Source organism: Urocampus carinirostris, chromosome 16 (assembly GCF_059441175.1).
Source record: "Urocampus carinirostris isolate Australia breed hairy pipefish chromosome 16, RoL_Ucar_1.0, whole genome shotgun sequence".
Taxonomy (NCBI): domain Eukaryota; kingdom Metazoa; phylum Chordata; class Actinopteri; order Syngnathiformes; family Syngnathidae; genus Urocampus; species Urocampus carinirostris.
In genome coordinates this window covers 3,732,878-3,748,529 of record NC_142364.1, presented here as the reverse complement: position 1 = coordinate 3,748,529, position 15,652 = coordinate 3,732,878, and the positions used below count along the sequence as shown (strand labels likewise).

Below are 15,652 nucleotides of genomic sequence, written 5' to 3'. Positions count from 1 at the left end.
GCACTCGCGCGCGCTGCCATCTTGGGACATCATTTTAAACCGAGTCACTTTGGGTGATGGCAGCACGGCGGCGCAGTGGTTAGCGCTTGTGCGGCACAGTTCATGTCATGGGAACCTGTCGTGGGTTCAAATCCAGCTCCAGACTTCCTGTGCGGAGTTTGTATGTTCTCCCCGTGCTTGCGTGGGTTTCCTCCGGGCACTCCGGTTTCCTCCCACGTTCCAAAAACATGCATTTCAGGTGAATTGGCTGGTCCAAATTGTCCCTAGGTGTGAATGAGCGAATGAGTTGTCTGTCCCTGTGTGCCCTGCAATTGGCTGGCAACCAGTTCAGGGTGTCCCCTGCCCACTGCCCGATGATTGCTGGGATGGGCTCCAGCACCCCCGCGACCCTACTGAGGATAAGCGGTGCAGCTAATGAGATGAGATGAGAGTTTGGGTGATGTTACATTTGTCAAGGTTCGGAGCAGTGTTTATCATCCATCCATCCATTATCTGCACCGCTTATCCTCAGTTGGGTCGCGGGGGTGCTGGAGCCCATCCCAGCTATCTCCGGGCAGTGGGCAGGGAACACCCTCAACTGCTTGCCAGTTCACAGAGACAGACTACTCACTCGCTCATTCACACTTGGGGGTTTTTGGAATGTGGGAGGAAACCGGAGTGTCCGAAGGAAACCCACGCAACCACGGGGAGAACACGCAAACTCCACACAGGAAGGGTCGATCTCATGACCTCAGAACTGTGCCTCACACTGCTGGTGTTTATCATTCCACTAGCAAACAAATCACTCAAATAACATGATATGTGCAAAATAGTCAACAAAATAATAATTGGATTTGTATAGCACGTGAAGCAATGCTGCGTTCGCGTGCTGGGATAAATGTGCGCCCATGTCATCACCTCCTCCGTGCATCCTAAAGATTCCCACCTTATGAGTCAGAAATAGAATCCTAAACGTTGCGCCTGTGGGTGTTACGCGTACGACAGCGGGTATGGAGGTGGTGGTGGGATGCCAAAAAAGTCAGCTCTCCTAGAGGTGTTGCTGCCTCCTTCTTCACCATCTTTGTGGAGAAGGGTGCCAGGTTCGGGTGTTGATTTGCTGTCTGATGCATTCTGGGGGATTTTCAGAATAATGGACCAGTATTCAGTGTTCATTTTAACTCTGAATCTATGCATGCTCAAAAATCTATGGGTCCCAACAGAGATCTATGGGTCCCCAAAATGTTGTGTTATTGAAGTTGAAATTGTAAATCGGCGACAAATATATGATAAAAATCTATATTTTCATTCAGTTTTAATCATCACAGTGAATTGGTAATACAAAGCAGTTATCGCTTCAGATTTTTCAGTTCACAACAATATTGTACATTATACAAAATAATATTGCTGAAATATTAGTCTATATATTCATGCAGCATGGTGGCGCAGTGGTTAGCGCATGTGCGACACAGTTCATGTCTTGGGAACCTCCTGCGCGGTTTCAAATTCAGCTCCAGACTTCCTTTGCGGAGTTTGTATGTTCTCCCCGTGCTTGCGTGGGTTTCCTCCGGGCACTCCGGTTTCCTCCCACGTTCCAAAAACATACATCTCAGGTGAATTGGCCGGTCCAAATTGTCCCTAGGTGTGAATGAGCGAATGAGTTGTCTGTCCCTGTGTGCCCTGCGATTGGCTGGCAACCAGTTCAGGGTGTCCCCTGCCCACTGCCCGCAGATGGTTGGGATGGGCTCCAGCCCCCCCGCGACCCTAATGAGGATAAGCGGTACGGCTGATGAGATGAGATGAGATATTCATGCAGTTTTAATCACTTCAGATTTTTCAGTTCATATATTCTTCGTGGTTTGCTGTCCCGCCATAGTTGTAATGGCTTCTCAAAGTCCAACGGATTTTGCATAGCTAATTTGTGGTTTTTATTGTTCGTTGTGCCGATCCAATGTGCTTTTCTGAAAGTTCGTATTGCGAAATGATTTATGCAATCCAGTTTTTTTGTCACGCTGGGTGCATGCATCACAGAATATGTAGCCTCCATTATCATCCTCCTCATAGCGTAACCAGGAATAGAATTGAGTCCATTTTGGCAGAAAAGTCCTTTCCTTGCTAGGAGTATTCTTTTGTTTATTTTCTTTCGTCGAATCGCTCGCTTCAACACACGTGTTTTCCTTGCCTTCGCAGTCTTCTGAAGAATTTCTCTGCCGTTTTTTCGTGCCGGAATTATTGCCGTTGTGACCACTTTCTGCATTATGTTTTGACTTAAGACTGTCACTGAAGAAATTAACAATTTTGTGTTGATTTTCACCGAATACTGTTTTTTCGGAGGCATACTTAACCTTCACTCGACGACAAGCACCACAACAATGCCGTAATCTCGAAGCTACGAGATCTCGTTTGCCGAGATCGGCGTGCGGACGAAAACTTGAACTGCGAGACCAAAACAACAATGGCAGATCTGCCTGTCGAAAAGTTTGGAGTGCGGGAAATCTTTGTTAAAAAAAAAGAAATTGGGTATTAATGACAATTTTGTGTCTAAAAAGTTGCGTCCCGGGGACGGACGTTGATTTGAGATTATGCGTCCCCAGCAAAAATGCGTCTAGGACGCAGGGACGCGGGCAAACAAGTATTTATGTCAGGTTCTGGCGTAATGGTATCGTATAGTGTACAGAAAGAGAACAACGCCATTTTCTTGGATCTTTGTAACAAATATGGCAATACATTTGCTAGCTTAATGTTGGAACATGAAAGAAAGAAGGACAACGACATAAATGTTGTAACATTGACGAAACTAACATATGAAAGGACATTTTCTAACACTGTACAAAAACATGGAAGGAAGACAACGCAGCAACTGTCACGACAAAAACTAGCTCACTAACTACACAAAACATGAAAGAAACATGGCAACCATTTGAAGCATTTACAAGCAGGTCGCCCAAAGTTCAAGCACTTTTCAAAAATTGAAAACGCAACCAATTCAAGCATTTTTAAGGATTTCAAGCACCCGTACGAACACAAAACGTTTCTCATCCCTGGCTTGGATCACTTTTTACTCCATTTGAGTGTTCGTTTTGTCGAGTTTTGCGCTGTCGTACTGTATTCTTCTTTTCTCTTTTCCTCAGGCGACAACTTAACGGAGGTGCGAATTTTCGGCGTAAACGTTAGCGAGGGTGACTCACCGACAAGCGTCGTCGCACTCCCACTCTTATTTACACGGCAAGGTGATTTGTTTTTCACCAAATCTATTATCTTTTTTCCTGTATTCTTATCACAGAGTATTGCTTAGATCAGGGGTGTCAAACTCATTTTAACTCGAGGGCCACACGATGGAACAAACATTCTGTCGGGGGCCGGACTAGTAGATTAACGAGAAAGAAAAAGAGGGATAAAGAAATAAGAGAAAGAGGGAGGGAAAACAAGAGAGGGCGAGACAAAGTAAGAAAAAGAGAGAGAGGGAGAGAGCGTGGGAAACATAAGATAATAAGTCGTGAGAGAGGGGGAAAAGAAAGGGAGAGGAAGAAAGAAATACAGAGAGAAATAGAAAGACAGAAGGAGAGGAAAGAGAAAAGAAAGTGCAAAGGGGATGAAGAGAGAAAGAGAAAAGAGAGAAAAGGAAAAACGGAAGTTAGAGCAAAAGAGGTTAAAAGACACACAGAGAGAAAGAGACAAAGAGCAACAAAGGAGGAGAAAAAGAGAGACACAGAGAGGGAAAGAGACAGAGAGTGGGAGAAAAGGTGTGGAAGAGAGAGAGAGAGAGAAAGAAAGAAAAGTACAGTGTCTTTGTGAGACGAACCTGGCTTTGGCAACATCAAGTTGACATATTTCAACCTGCAGCTCGTTTTTCTCTTGCGCTTCTCTGAGTGTTGTCTCACGGGCCGGATTCAATCCCTTAGCGGGCCTAATCTGGCCTGTGGGCCGCCTTTTTGACACCTGTGGCTAAGAAGCTTTATATATTACACACTGTCCCTTTGAAATTCTGATGTGTGCACCCGTACACACAACATTATTGTTTTCTTTTGTAAATTGCAACTCAACATTCGAATCTTCCTTCGCTCTATTCAAACTCGCACTCTCCTTCTGTTTTGGGTCAACAATGCGCACACTTCTGATCCGGTGATAGCCGAAAAGGGGTCTGTGGGCGTGGTCTTACCTGCGCGCTCTCACCGATTGGCAGATTCCCCATTATATCCCCGCCCCCTTACCGCAGCCACAAGCTCTCCAGCCGGCTAGCGCACAGTCCGCTTTCCGCTCTCCGCCGCTGAACATGAACCCGAAGCCCACTCGTGTTTTTCCCACGCGATACCTGACGGACCCGGGCGCCCTTTAGGTTCCGAACCACCAGTTTTTGCTGTTTTTTTCCCGTGTATTTCCATTGTTATTGGATGCGTCATGAGAGTGCGTCGCAGGAGTTGCCGCGCGTGGTTCTTGGCGGCGTGGACGCTTTTTGGGAGCGTGACGTGCGGAATTCCCCCCAATGAAGGTGAGCACTGAGCCCACGCGCGAGTCATCGGAACCAGCGCACGCGTGTCTGGTTTTGACTTGGAGCGACTGACGCCGCGTGCGTGATGCTTGTCTTTGCATCCATCCATTATCCATTCCGCTTGTCCTCAGTAGGGTCGCGGGGGTGCTGGAGCCCAACCCAGCCATCTTCCGGGAGGGGACACCCTGAACTGGTTGCCCGCCAGTTTTAGAGCGCGTGTTGCATGTGACTTTCCGTATATATCGAAATGAATTGTGTTATTTGGTACTTTAAACCACTATTTGAAAATCTAGATTGTAAAAAAAAAGGATATTTTTGTGACATTTTTCACATTGTCACTGTAAATACTAAACAAAACCGATCACTTTTGTGACATTTTTTTATGACTGATACGGAATCTTGAGCTGTCAATACCGATACCACTCGTGACTAGTAATAGTGCAAAATGTCACTTTAAATTGTAAACAATTCACAATATTTTACAGTTTGTTCTGTGGGTTTTCATCATAAAGTGTCTGAATATTTTTCAGACTGATTCGAAATCAGCAGTAGTCATCGATATCAATACCACTTGCCGATACCGATAATTGGCGCTGTCAATTCTAAACAAAACTGACCTTGGCCTTCAATGCTGTCTGTTCTCCAGTGTCTCCTTTCATAAAAATGTTAATCATACCAAATCTCAAATTGTCATCGATATCACTTGCTGATACTATTAATTCATCATGTTGCTGTAAATACTCATTCAGAATCATTATTTTTGTGATATTTTTCTATGAGTGATAGTGAATCATGAGCTGTCGATACTGATACCACTCGTGACTACCATTAGTGCAAAATGTCACTCTAAACTGTATACAAAACAGAATACCTTTTGACACATTTTTTCAGAATGATACCAAATCAGGCTTAGTCATTATTATCGATACCACTTGCCGATACCGTTACTTCATTATGTGGCTGTAAATCCTAAACAAAACTAATCTTGGTCTCGCTCTGTTCTCCAGGGTCTCCTTTCACAAAAATGATCATTTTTGCGCCATTTTACAGACTGATACCAAAGCTCCAGTGGTCATCGATACCACTTGCCGATACTGTTAGTACATAATGACAAAGCAAACTCTAAAAAAACCTCATCACTTTTGTGACATTTTTCTATGACTAATACTAAATCTTGAGCTGTCAATACCGATACCACTCGTGACTACCATTCGTGCATAATGTCACATTGAATTGTAAACAAATCAGAATATTTTACAGTTTGTTCTGTGGGTTTTCATCATAAAGTGTCTGAATATTTTCCAGACTGATATGAAATCAGTAGTAGTCATCGATCGCAATACCACTTGCCGATACTGTTTGTTCAGAATGTCGCTGTAAATTCTAAACAAAACAGACCTTCGTCTTCACAATGCTGTCTGTTCTCCAGTGTCTCCTTTCACAAAAATGATCATTTTTATGCCATTTTTCAGACTGATAACAAAGCTCAAGTCGTCATCGATACCACTTGCCGATACTGTTAGTACATAAATACAGAGCAAATTCGATATTTTTCTGCCATTTTTCAGACTGATACCAAATCTCAAATGGTCATCGATATCACTTGCTGATACCGTTAATTCATCATGTTGCTGTAAATTCTCATCCAGAATAATTATTTTTGTGACATTTTTCTGTGAGTGATAGTAAATCATGAGCTGTCGATACCGATACCACACGTGACTACCATTAGTGCAAAATGTCACTTTAAATTGTAAAAAAATCAGAATATTTTATGACACATATTTTTCAGACTGATTCGAAATCATTTGTAGTCATGAATATTGATACCACTTGCCGATACCGTTTGTTCATAATGTCACTGTAAATTGACTGTAAACGAAACTGACCTTAGTCCTCACAATGCTGTCTGTTCTCCAGTGTCTCCTTTCACAAAAATGATCATTTTTCTGCCATTTTTTCAGACTGATATCAAAACTCCAAGGGTTATCAATACCACGTGCCGATACTGTTAGTAAAAAATGACAAAGCAAATTCTGGAAAAAACCTGATCATTGTGTGACATTTTTCTGACTGATGCAAAATCAGTAGTCGTCATCAATGTCGATACCAATTGCCGATACCGTTAGTTCATATTATCGCTGTAAATTCTCATCAAAACTGATTATGACCGATACCACATCTTAAATAGACATCAATACCAATACCACTATAAAATTGTATTCTTTTTATATCACGGCGATCTGATACCACACTTTTTTCATATTGATTGCCATCTCCTTTTAAGGACTAGCATTTTTCTCTTTGGATCATTTTTCCATGGCAAAAGCCAGAAACCCACTAAAAATATTTAAATATTTTGATATCTTCTTGTATCCCATTCCTGCTTTGAGCTTTTCTCCAACTTTATCCCGGACTTTCCTGGTGTGCGCTTTGGTCTTCACAATGCTGTCTGTTCTCCAGTGTCTCCTTTCACAGACCTCTGAACTCATCACAGAGCAAGGGGCATTTAAATTCAAAATTAATGACAGTGCACTCTGCTACTGTGAGTCATTTAGGTCGGCATTGGATTATCCAGAAATCATCAGGGAACTCAGTCGGTCGGTGTAGCTGAGAGAACAGGGGGATACTATTTCTGCAACTCCTACTTTGCAGTTTTTTCGTTGTATATAAAATGTAAAATGTTGATATCCTTTTGTTTACTTCATGATTGTGTTTGCGATTAGTTTCATCTTTTCTGGCTTTAGTTTTGAAGCCTGAAATGTAGCAAAATGACCAAAAGTTCTTGGGGGGGGCTAGGGGGGGGCAATACTTTTGCTACACCCTATGTAATCTGTGACCTCAGCTCAATTCTGTTGTCACTCTGGACATGTGATGTCAACACAAGCACGGTGTTGGCGTTCCCACGCTATTGTTGCACACGGTGCACAATTCCAACCCGGGAAAGATCAGTCGGCATTATCCCGGTTAACATTCTTTCACTTGCTTATTCATCACATGATAGATTTGATTGATTCTTTTTTCGAATATTTTCTGAATCTGGATTTTAGAGTGCCAGGGAGCAATGTTCCCTGTAATTTTCCTTACGGGTCTGAGCGTTCACACAAAGTACGCTTGAAACAACAGTGAGCAACAGCAATCCCAAGTGTGGTAACTAAGTCATTAGTAGTACGATACAGAACTGTATTTAATCACATTTTTGAGTGGAAGTACAAGTTGGCAACAAGATTGACATGGTATGATTGGAAATTATTTGAATGCAGCACAAACTTTTTCTTCTTTTTCCCTGTTTTTTTCTATTTTTTTATAATTCCTTTAAAAAAAATCTCATTGTGTTTTTTTTTTCCTAGCTGTTACTTTTTTTCCTTCGTTTCTTTTTTTCTGAATTTTTCCTTCTTTTTTCTCTTCCTTTTGTTTCTTTTTTTTTCAGCTTTTCACTACTTTTTCATTTTGGTATTTTTTTTCTTTTTTGTTCAATTCCCCCTTCCTTTAAGTCATTTTGTGCATCATTTTACATAATATTTGGTCATGTTGGGAATAAAGAAGCAAAAACAACCCGAAGAGCCGTTTATGACCCGAAAGAGCCGGTTCATTTTAGTGAGCCGAGCCAAAGAAGCCGGTTCTCGAAAAACTCTACTGACTTTACTCAACTTCGTTCTACTTTGACCTTGACTTCAAAATATCGCATTTAGAACACAGCGTCAGGGGAACCCGTGTATTTTTACCCTCATGCACTGTAACTTTGACTTAATTGGCTTCTTAATTAGCAATTTGGAGCCCTGATTTTTGTGAGCTGGCTAGATTTTCTTGTGCGCGGAAAAGCTCTGGGTAGTGTGCAATATCGCACACACGCAGCTTAGAGGGAACATTGCCAGGGAGTAAATGAATCTTAGGGCTGGGGTCGAAGGTGGAAAGCAGGCAGACACGTCTTCCCCGCTTGTAATCTCGTTCGCTGTCGCTTATCGTTTTTTTATGGCCTAATTAGTTCCCCCACCGTCGCCAAAAGACTTTTACCCTTCTCAGCAGACACATTAAGACCACAAGCTAATTTCTTGCTAGCATGCTAATAACATGTTATGTCAATCTTAGAGATTAGAAAAAAAAAATGAAATATGAAACTACAAGCAAATTGGCCCCTCACACGAAATAAGATTGGATTGGGCTGCTTGGAGTGGTCGGTGGCACCAATTCCAAGATAGGTTAGAGTTGGGTTTTGAAACTTAGGTCGACGCGATCGATACCAATTGCCCGAGTTGATATCGGACAGATGGGGTCGATACCGGACAGGACGGGACAGACAGTATTGATATCAAAACAGGATATCGAAAATAAACAGGACAAACTAGACCGGAATGAAAAGTGGAGAAAATAATAAACAGGACAAAAATAGACAGAAACTAAACTGAAAACCAATATTAAATAGGACAAAATAAACGGGAAGAATACCGGACAGGAAATACAAACAGGGACAGGACCGAGTCGAAACCCACGTCTTGCAGAGCAGAAGTTCGTTGACGGACTGACAAAGGAAAAATGAGAGCACGGAGCTTAAAAAGACAGTGAACCAATCTGTTAATGCGCTGCAGCTGGCGCCACACGGGCGGGGCCAATTGGGCGCCATGGCAACCGTGACAACATGGTGCATTCGGGGGTCGTACAAAAAGTTGGGATCATTCTGGTGCACTGATTGTGGGTGTGTTTTATTTTCTTCCAAATAAAATATTTTTCGGTTTTAAAATATACAATTTTTACTAAAATAATATTTTAGTGATATATTAAAATGAATTATGTTACTTTTCTTAGTTACTACATTTTCTCCTTGTAAAATTATAATAAAATCAAAAGTACTTTCACAATTGCTCTGAGAACATGGTGCGTTCAGGGCATGTTCAAAAGAAACGGAATTTCAATTCCTCCACTTTTATGTTTGTGTTTTTGTTTTTAAATGAAAATATTTTTAAAGGAACAGTGTGTATTCGACCGCTAGAGGTCTATATAATATGTGAAAACACAAAAAAACGAGTGCTAAAAGCACAAAGATGATTAAAAACGACATTTTTCCTGAAGTTTTTTTATTAAAGCACCAGTATATGAAGTATAAATTTGACGTACCAGACTTACAAATTGGTAAACATGACCAAAAAAACAATGTTGGACTTTGATTTTTATGGTCCGAGTGTTTACGGTGAAACACGTTTATCGTTATCTCGGATCGAGATAAGAATATAACTCATTTAAAACACCTCACTCTTATGTCATGTGAAATATGACGATACCGACCGATACCAAAAATCTATACCAAAAAAAAAAAGAAGCCAACACCAAACTCCAGTGCCTCGTGCATAACACAAAGAGCTAGAGTGAAGACATGACCAAATCATGCTAGTTTAGCAAAAAAATGAAAAATATTACAGTATAATGAAAATCTTTCTAACAATTATGTCATGTCTGGCGCGGTTGCCATGGCGCCCAGCTGGCCCCGCCCATGGACACCGGCTGACTCGCATTGACTGATTGCTTCTTGACAGTATTTAAACGCGTTCCTTTGAAGGGTTCGTTGTTCGTTTGTTAAACCTGGTTAAAGTCTGTGAGACTTATGTGAGACTTCTGTTAAGATCCAGTTAAATGCCTAGTTCTGTGGATCTGCCCGTATTTGATCCTGTTTTGTTTTTGGTCTGATCCGTTTGTTTTTTGGACATTCTTTCCTTTTGAGTGGATTTCTAATCCACGTACGTCTACGCGAATGGGTCCTTTCCTGTTCCCCGCTCCGCTCCGTGACAAATTATTATCGACTAACTGATTACTTGAGCGAGTCACGGTTGCCAAAGGCCGCCCAATTAGCCCCGCCCATGTGGCGCCAGCTGCGGCTCGTTGACAGATTGGCTTTCCGTCGATTTAAAGTCTATTCAGTGCTCTTACTCTTCCTTTGTCAGTCTGTCAACGAACCTCTGACCCGCAAGACGTGGGTTTTGACTCGGTCCTGTTTCCGGTTGGTATTTCCTGTCCGGTAGTGTCCCCGTTCATTTTGTCCTGTTTAATATAGGTTTCCCGTTTCAGTTCCCGTCTAGTTTGTCCTGTTTAATTTCGATATCCTGTTTTGATATCGATCCTGTCCGTCCCGTTGTTTGATATCTGTTTCCAGTTTTGTTCCCGTCTAGTTTGTCCTGTTTATTTTCGATATCCTGTTTTGATATCAATCCTGTTTGACCCGTTCTTTAATATCGGTTTCCAGTTTCCTTCCAGTCTAGTTTGTCCTGTTTATTTTCGATATCCTGTTTTGATATCAATCCTGTTCGTCCCGTTGTTTAATATCGGTTTCTAGTTTCCTTCCAGTCTAGTTTGTCCTGTTTTTGTCCTGTTTATTTCGATATCCTGTTTTGATATCAATCCTGTCCGTCCCGTTGTTCAATATCTGTTTTCAGTTTCGTTCCCGTCTAGTTTGTCCTGTTTATTTTCGATAGCCTGTTTTGATATCAATCCCGTCCGTCCCGTTGTTTAATAACGGTTTCCAGTTTCATTCCCGTCTAGTTTGTCCTGTTTAATTTTGATATCCTGATTTGGTATCAATCCTGTCAGTCCCCTTGTTTAATATCAGTTTCCAGTTTTGTTCCCGTCTAGTTTGTCCTATTTAATTTCGATATCCTGATTTGATTTCAATACTGTCTGTCCCGTCGTTTAATAACGTTTTCCAGTTTCGTTCCCGTCTAGTGTGGCCTGTTTTTTTCGATATCCCGTTTTGATATCCATCCTGTCTGTCCCGTCCTTTCCGGTATCGACCCCATCTGTCCGATATCTACTCGGGCAAATGGTATCGATCTCCTCAACCTCTGGCTTCCTATCATTCCACGCCAGACCGCTGCCTCACGTGCATGACTCCTTATTTCCCGTTAAATAAAAGGATTGTGTGAGAAACCTCACGCATTTGGGTCCTGATCCTGTTCCGGTTCTTGAAAGAGCGTGGTGCCAAGTGATCAATTATTGTGTCTCCAGTGTCTCGCACACATTTTGAAGAGGTAGATAGAGGAAATCACCACGTTGTGCTACTACTTCTATAAGAAAAAAATCTAAATACATTGAATGAGGAACATAAATGATTCAAATCCTCGGCTAATTGAATATTAAAACATGAAATCAAGTGAATATTTATCGTGTCTCTCCTGTGCCTCACACACATTATGAAAAGGTAGAGGGGAAACATGACCAGGTTGTGTTACTACTTCTATAGAAAATTAAAATAAAGTTGAATAAAAGTCGTTTTAAGATGTAGTGTCGGGTTGAATATTACAACGTAGCATCAAGTGAAGAATTATAGTGTCCCTCCAGTGCCTCGCCTACACATTATGAGGAGTTAGAGAGAGGACACAACCAATTTGTGCTACTATTTCTATAGAAAATTAAAATAAAGTTGAATAAGAGTCGTTCTAAGATATAGTGTCGGATTGAATATTATAACTTGGCATCAAGTGAAGAATTATAGTGTCCCTCCAGTGCCTCGCCTACACATTATGAGGAGTTAGAGAGATGACACAACCAAGTTGTGCTACTATTTCTATAGAAAATTAAAATAAAGTTGAATAAGAGTCGTTCTAAGATATAGTGTCGGATTGAATATTACAACGTGGCATCAAGTGAAGAAATATAGTGTCCCTCCAGTGCCTCGCCTACACATTATGAGGAGTTAGAGAGATGACACAACCAAGTTGTGCTACTATTTCTATAGAAAATTCAAATAAAGTTGAATAAGAGTCGTTCTAAGATATAGTGTCGGATTGAATATTATAACTTGGCATCAAGTGAAGAATTATATTGTCCCTCCAGTGCCTCGCCTACACATTATGAGGAGTTAGAGAGAAGACACAACCAAGTTGTGCTACTATATGTATAGGAAATCACAATATATTCTTATATGCTCTTAACCTTTCTAATGAATTCTGACATCTGATTGAATATTCTAACGTGGTGTCAAGTGACTTATTTTTCGTTTTTTCAAGTGACTCCCACATAGTATAAAGAGGTAGAGAGACACACGACCAAGTTATACTACACCTTCTGTATAAAAACAAAATGTATTCTCAAAGGAACAAATGCTTGTATTTTTTCTAACAAGTAGTGTCGCCTGATTAAACATTCTAGAGTGTGTCAAGGGATTATCATGTCTCTTGTACATTATGAGGAGTAAGAGAGGAGACACAACCAAGTGGTGCTAATACCTAAATAATCGAAATGCATTCAAATGACAAAAATTAAATGTTTCAAATCTAACATGTAGTGTTGGCTGAATATTATATTATATATATTTCATGTCTCTCTGGTGCCTCACGCATATTTTGAAGAGGTGGAGAGGAGACACGATCAAGTTGTGAGACTACTTTTAGAGAAAATCAAAGTTTATTAAAACGAGTAACATAAATACTTAATTTTTGATCTCAGGATCGTGTGTGCAAACTTTTCCCTTCTTCCCAATAAAACTGTGAGAAACGTTACGCGAGTGGGTCCTGTCTCTGTCCCGGTCCTGACAATTGTTGACACATTCGGCCGTTACCGGTTCGATCGCTATCGGCCTGATAATTATCGTGCCTCCCTAAAAACGAACTTCGATGCCCCGAGTTCCGATATTTCACGAGAACGTAACGAGAAATGATAATGACACAAAACATCGAGTCCCAAAGGGGTATTTTGTAGCCCCTGACGATAAAAAAATCGACGATGCAATAAAAAAAAAAAAGTAAGACGGGCAATGAAGCCGATTGTGAAAAAGGGAAGAGTTTGCCAAGCTCACAAAAATGGAAATGTCCTCATTAAAAGCCATGTCGGTTTTATGACCTGGTCATAAACTTGCTGAGGACTGAACATCATGTTCACTGTATGACGTCGCGCAAGGCTTTTTTAATGTAATATACTGTTTTCAGCTATTTATTCCTTTTTTGGTCAAGACCAGAATGGAGACCGGACCCACTTGCGTTACGTTTCTCTCAGTTTTGTTGAAAGAAAGGAAAGGGTTGCACCCCGCGATCCGATGATGGCTGGGCGCGGGAAGCAGGTCACTCTGAATGCGGTAGTGGAACTTTCGTGGCGAGCGATAGCAGTGTCGGGAACGGAAAACGGGTCAGTAGCCGGGACAGGAGAGCAAAAACGTGGTCGGAAACGAGTCGAAAGCCAGGAGAAGAGAGTAGACGTGGTCAGGATCAAAAAAAGGGTCGAAGCCGGGGAACAGACGGGAGCAAAAACAGGTGGAAGTCAGGGTCAGAAAAAAAGGCTTGCCTAGTGTAAACTGAGGTTCGTAGACGGACTGACAACAGGTGACAGAAAGGAGTGGGTTTAAATAGGGACAGGGAGCCAATCAGAGTCCGAGGCAGTGTCCGGCAAAGGAGCAGGCACAGGTAGATCACATCGGTAATCATGACATTTTTACTATAAAACTTTTTTTTCAGATTATTTATATGCGCAAATTCTTTTCAAATTTCTGTCTTCAAGTATTTTTTGCAGTTTTGGTTTTTCAGAAGAATTTCTGTTCTGTTTCTCCGATTTCTTTTCTTTTTTTCAGTTCTTTGGAATTGTTTTTCATGTTTTTCTGGTATAATTTTTCTTTATCTTTTTTGCATGTTTTTCTTTCTGTCTCTTGAAATATTTTGATTTCCTGTTTTTTTATCTAATAAAATTCACGTTTTTGAGGAATAATTTTCTTAATTTTTTTCTTATTTTACCTTTCTATTTCTGAGAATGTATTCTGTTTTTGTAAAAAAAAAGAAATCAGTTTTTCCAAATTTTATTTTACGTCCTTCCGAATAATTTATATCATCTTTTCAGAAAGGAAGAATAAATTTCTTGGAATCATCGTACCCTTCAGTTTTTCTGAATATTTGATTTTTTATTTTTCAGGGTATATTTTTCTATTTTGTGAGAAAACAACAATTATTGTAGAAAATAAAGCTAAAAATATTCTAGAAAAAACAAATGTGGAAGAGAGAAAATATTCCAAATTATTCAAAATTATATTCCAATGACCCCCCAAAAAACAAAAAAAAAACTAACCACGAGAAAAACATGCCAAATAATAGGAAGAAAAATGGTTATTTACACAATGTCAATGATTCGCTTTTTCAGATCTGAGCTCTTATGACTCTCCCATTGTAGCGTATGTGGGCGTTTGCATCCAATGAGAAGTCACCAGCCGTAGTCACTCATAATCACTCACGAGAAGTTAAGAGACACAACTTTCTTAGTCACCAAAATTGCTAATTCCTGTCGCTGTATGTCTATTTTTGACCCAGCAGACTTCATAAAAGAACCAAACCTTGTGAATGTGTCACAGTTGCCATGGCGCCCAATTGGCCATGCCTCTGTGGCATCAGCTGCAGCTTGTTGACAGATTGGCTCCCTGTCAGTATTTAAACTCCTCTCAGTCCCCTTTTGTCGGTCCGTCTGCGAATCTCTGTATTCACACAGCCATCCCTTTTTCGCCTGTCCCTGTTTTTTGCTCCTGTTTTTCTCCCGCTACTGTCTGTTTTGATCTCGACCACGTCTGCTCTCCCGTCCCGAATTACGACCTGTTTTGATCTCGACCACGTCCGTTCTCCCGTCCCGAATAACGATCCGTTTTTGATCTCGACCACGTCTACTCTCCCGTCCCGACTTCCAACTTGTTTTGATCTCGACCACGTCCGTTCTCCCGTCCCGGATAACGATCCGTTTTTAATCTCAACCACGTCTACTCTACTCTCCTGGCTTTCGACTTGTCTCCCATCCCGACCCCGTGTTTGCTCTTCTATCCCGGCTACTGACCCGTTTTTTCCGTTCCCAACACCGCCATCGCTCGCCACGGTATTCACACAGCCATCCCTTTTTCGCCTGTCCCTGTTTTTTGCTCCTGTTTGTCTCCCGCTACGGTCTGTTTTGATCTCGACCACGTCTGCTCTCCCGTTCCGAATTACGACCTATTTTTATCTCGACCACGTCCGCTCTCCCGTCCCGAATAACGATCCGTTTTTGATCTCGACCACATCTACTCTCCCGTCCCGACTTCCAACTTGTTTTGATCTCGACCACGTCTGTTCTCCCGTCCCGAATAACGATCTGTTTTTGATCTCGACCACGTCTACTCTCCTGTCCCGACTTCCAACTTGTTTTGATCTCGACAACGTCTCCTCTCCTCTCCTGGATTTCGACTTGTTTCCCATCCAGACCACG

General features: G+C 41.4%; 1 protein-coding gene across 1 annotated transcript in view; it reads left to right on the top strand.

Moving 5' to 3' along the window:
* Positions 1 to 4,238: 4,238 nt before the first annotated feature.
* The window catches only part of unm_sa34860 (un-named sa34860), a 76,267-nt gene continuing 64,853 nt past the window's right edge, over positions 4,239 to 15,652 (top strand). The window contains exon 1 of the mRNA XM_088319903.1: positions 4,239 to 4,465. Coding sequence (XP_088176029.1) covers positions 4,375 to 4,465 — 91 coding nt within the window. The 5' untranslated portion in view covers positions 4,239 to 4,374. The remainder of the gene's footprint in view (positions 4,466 to 15,652) is intronic.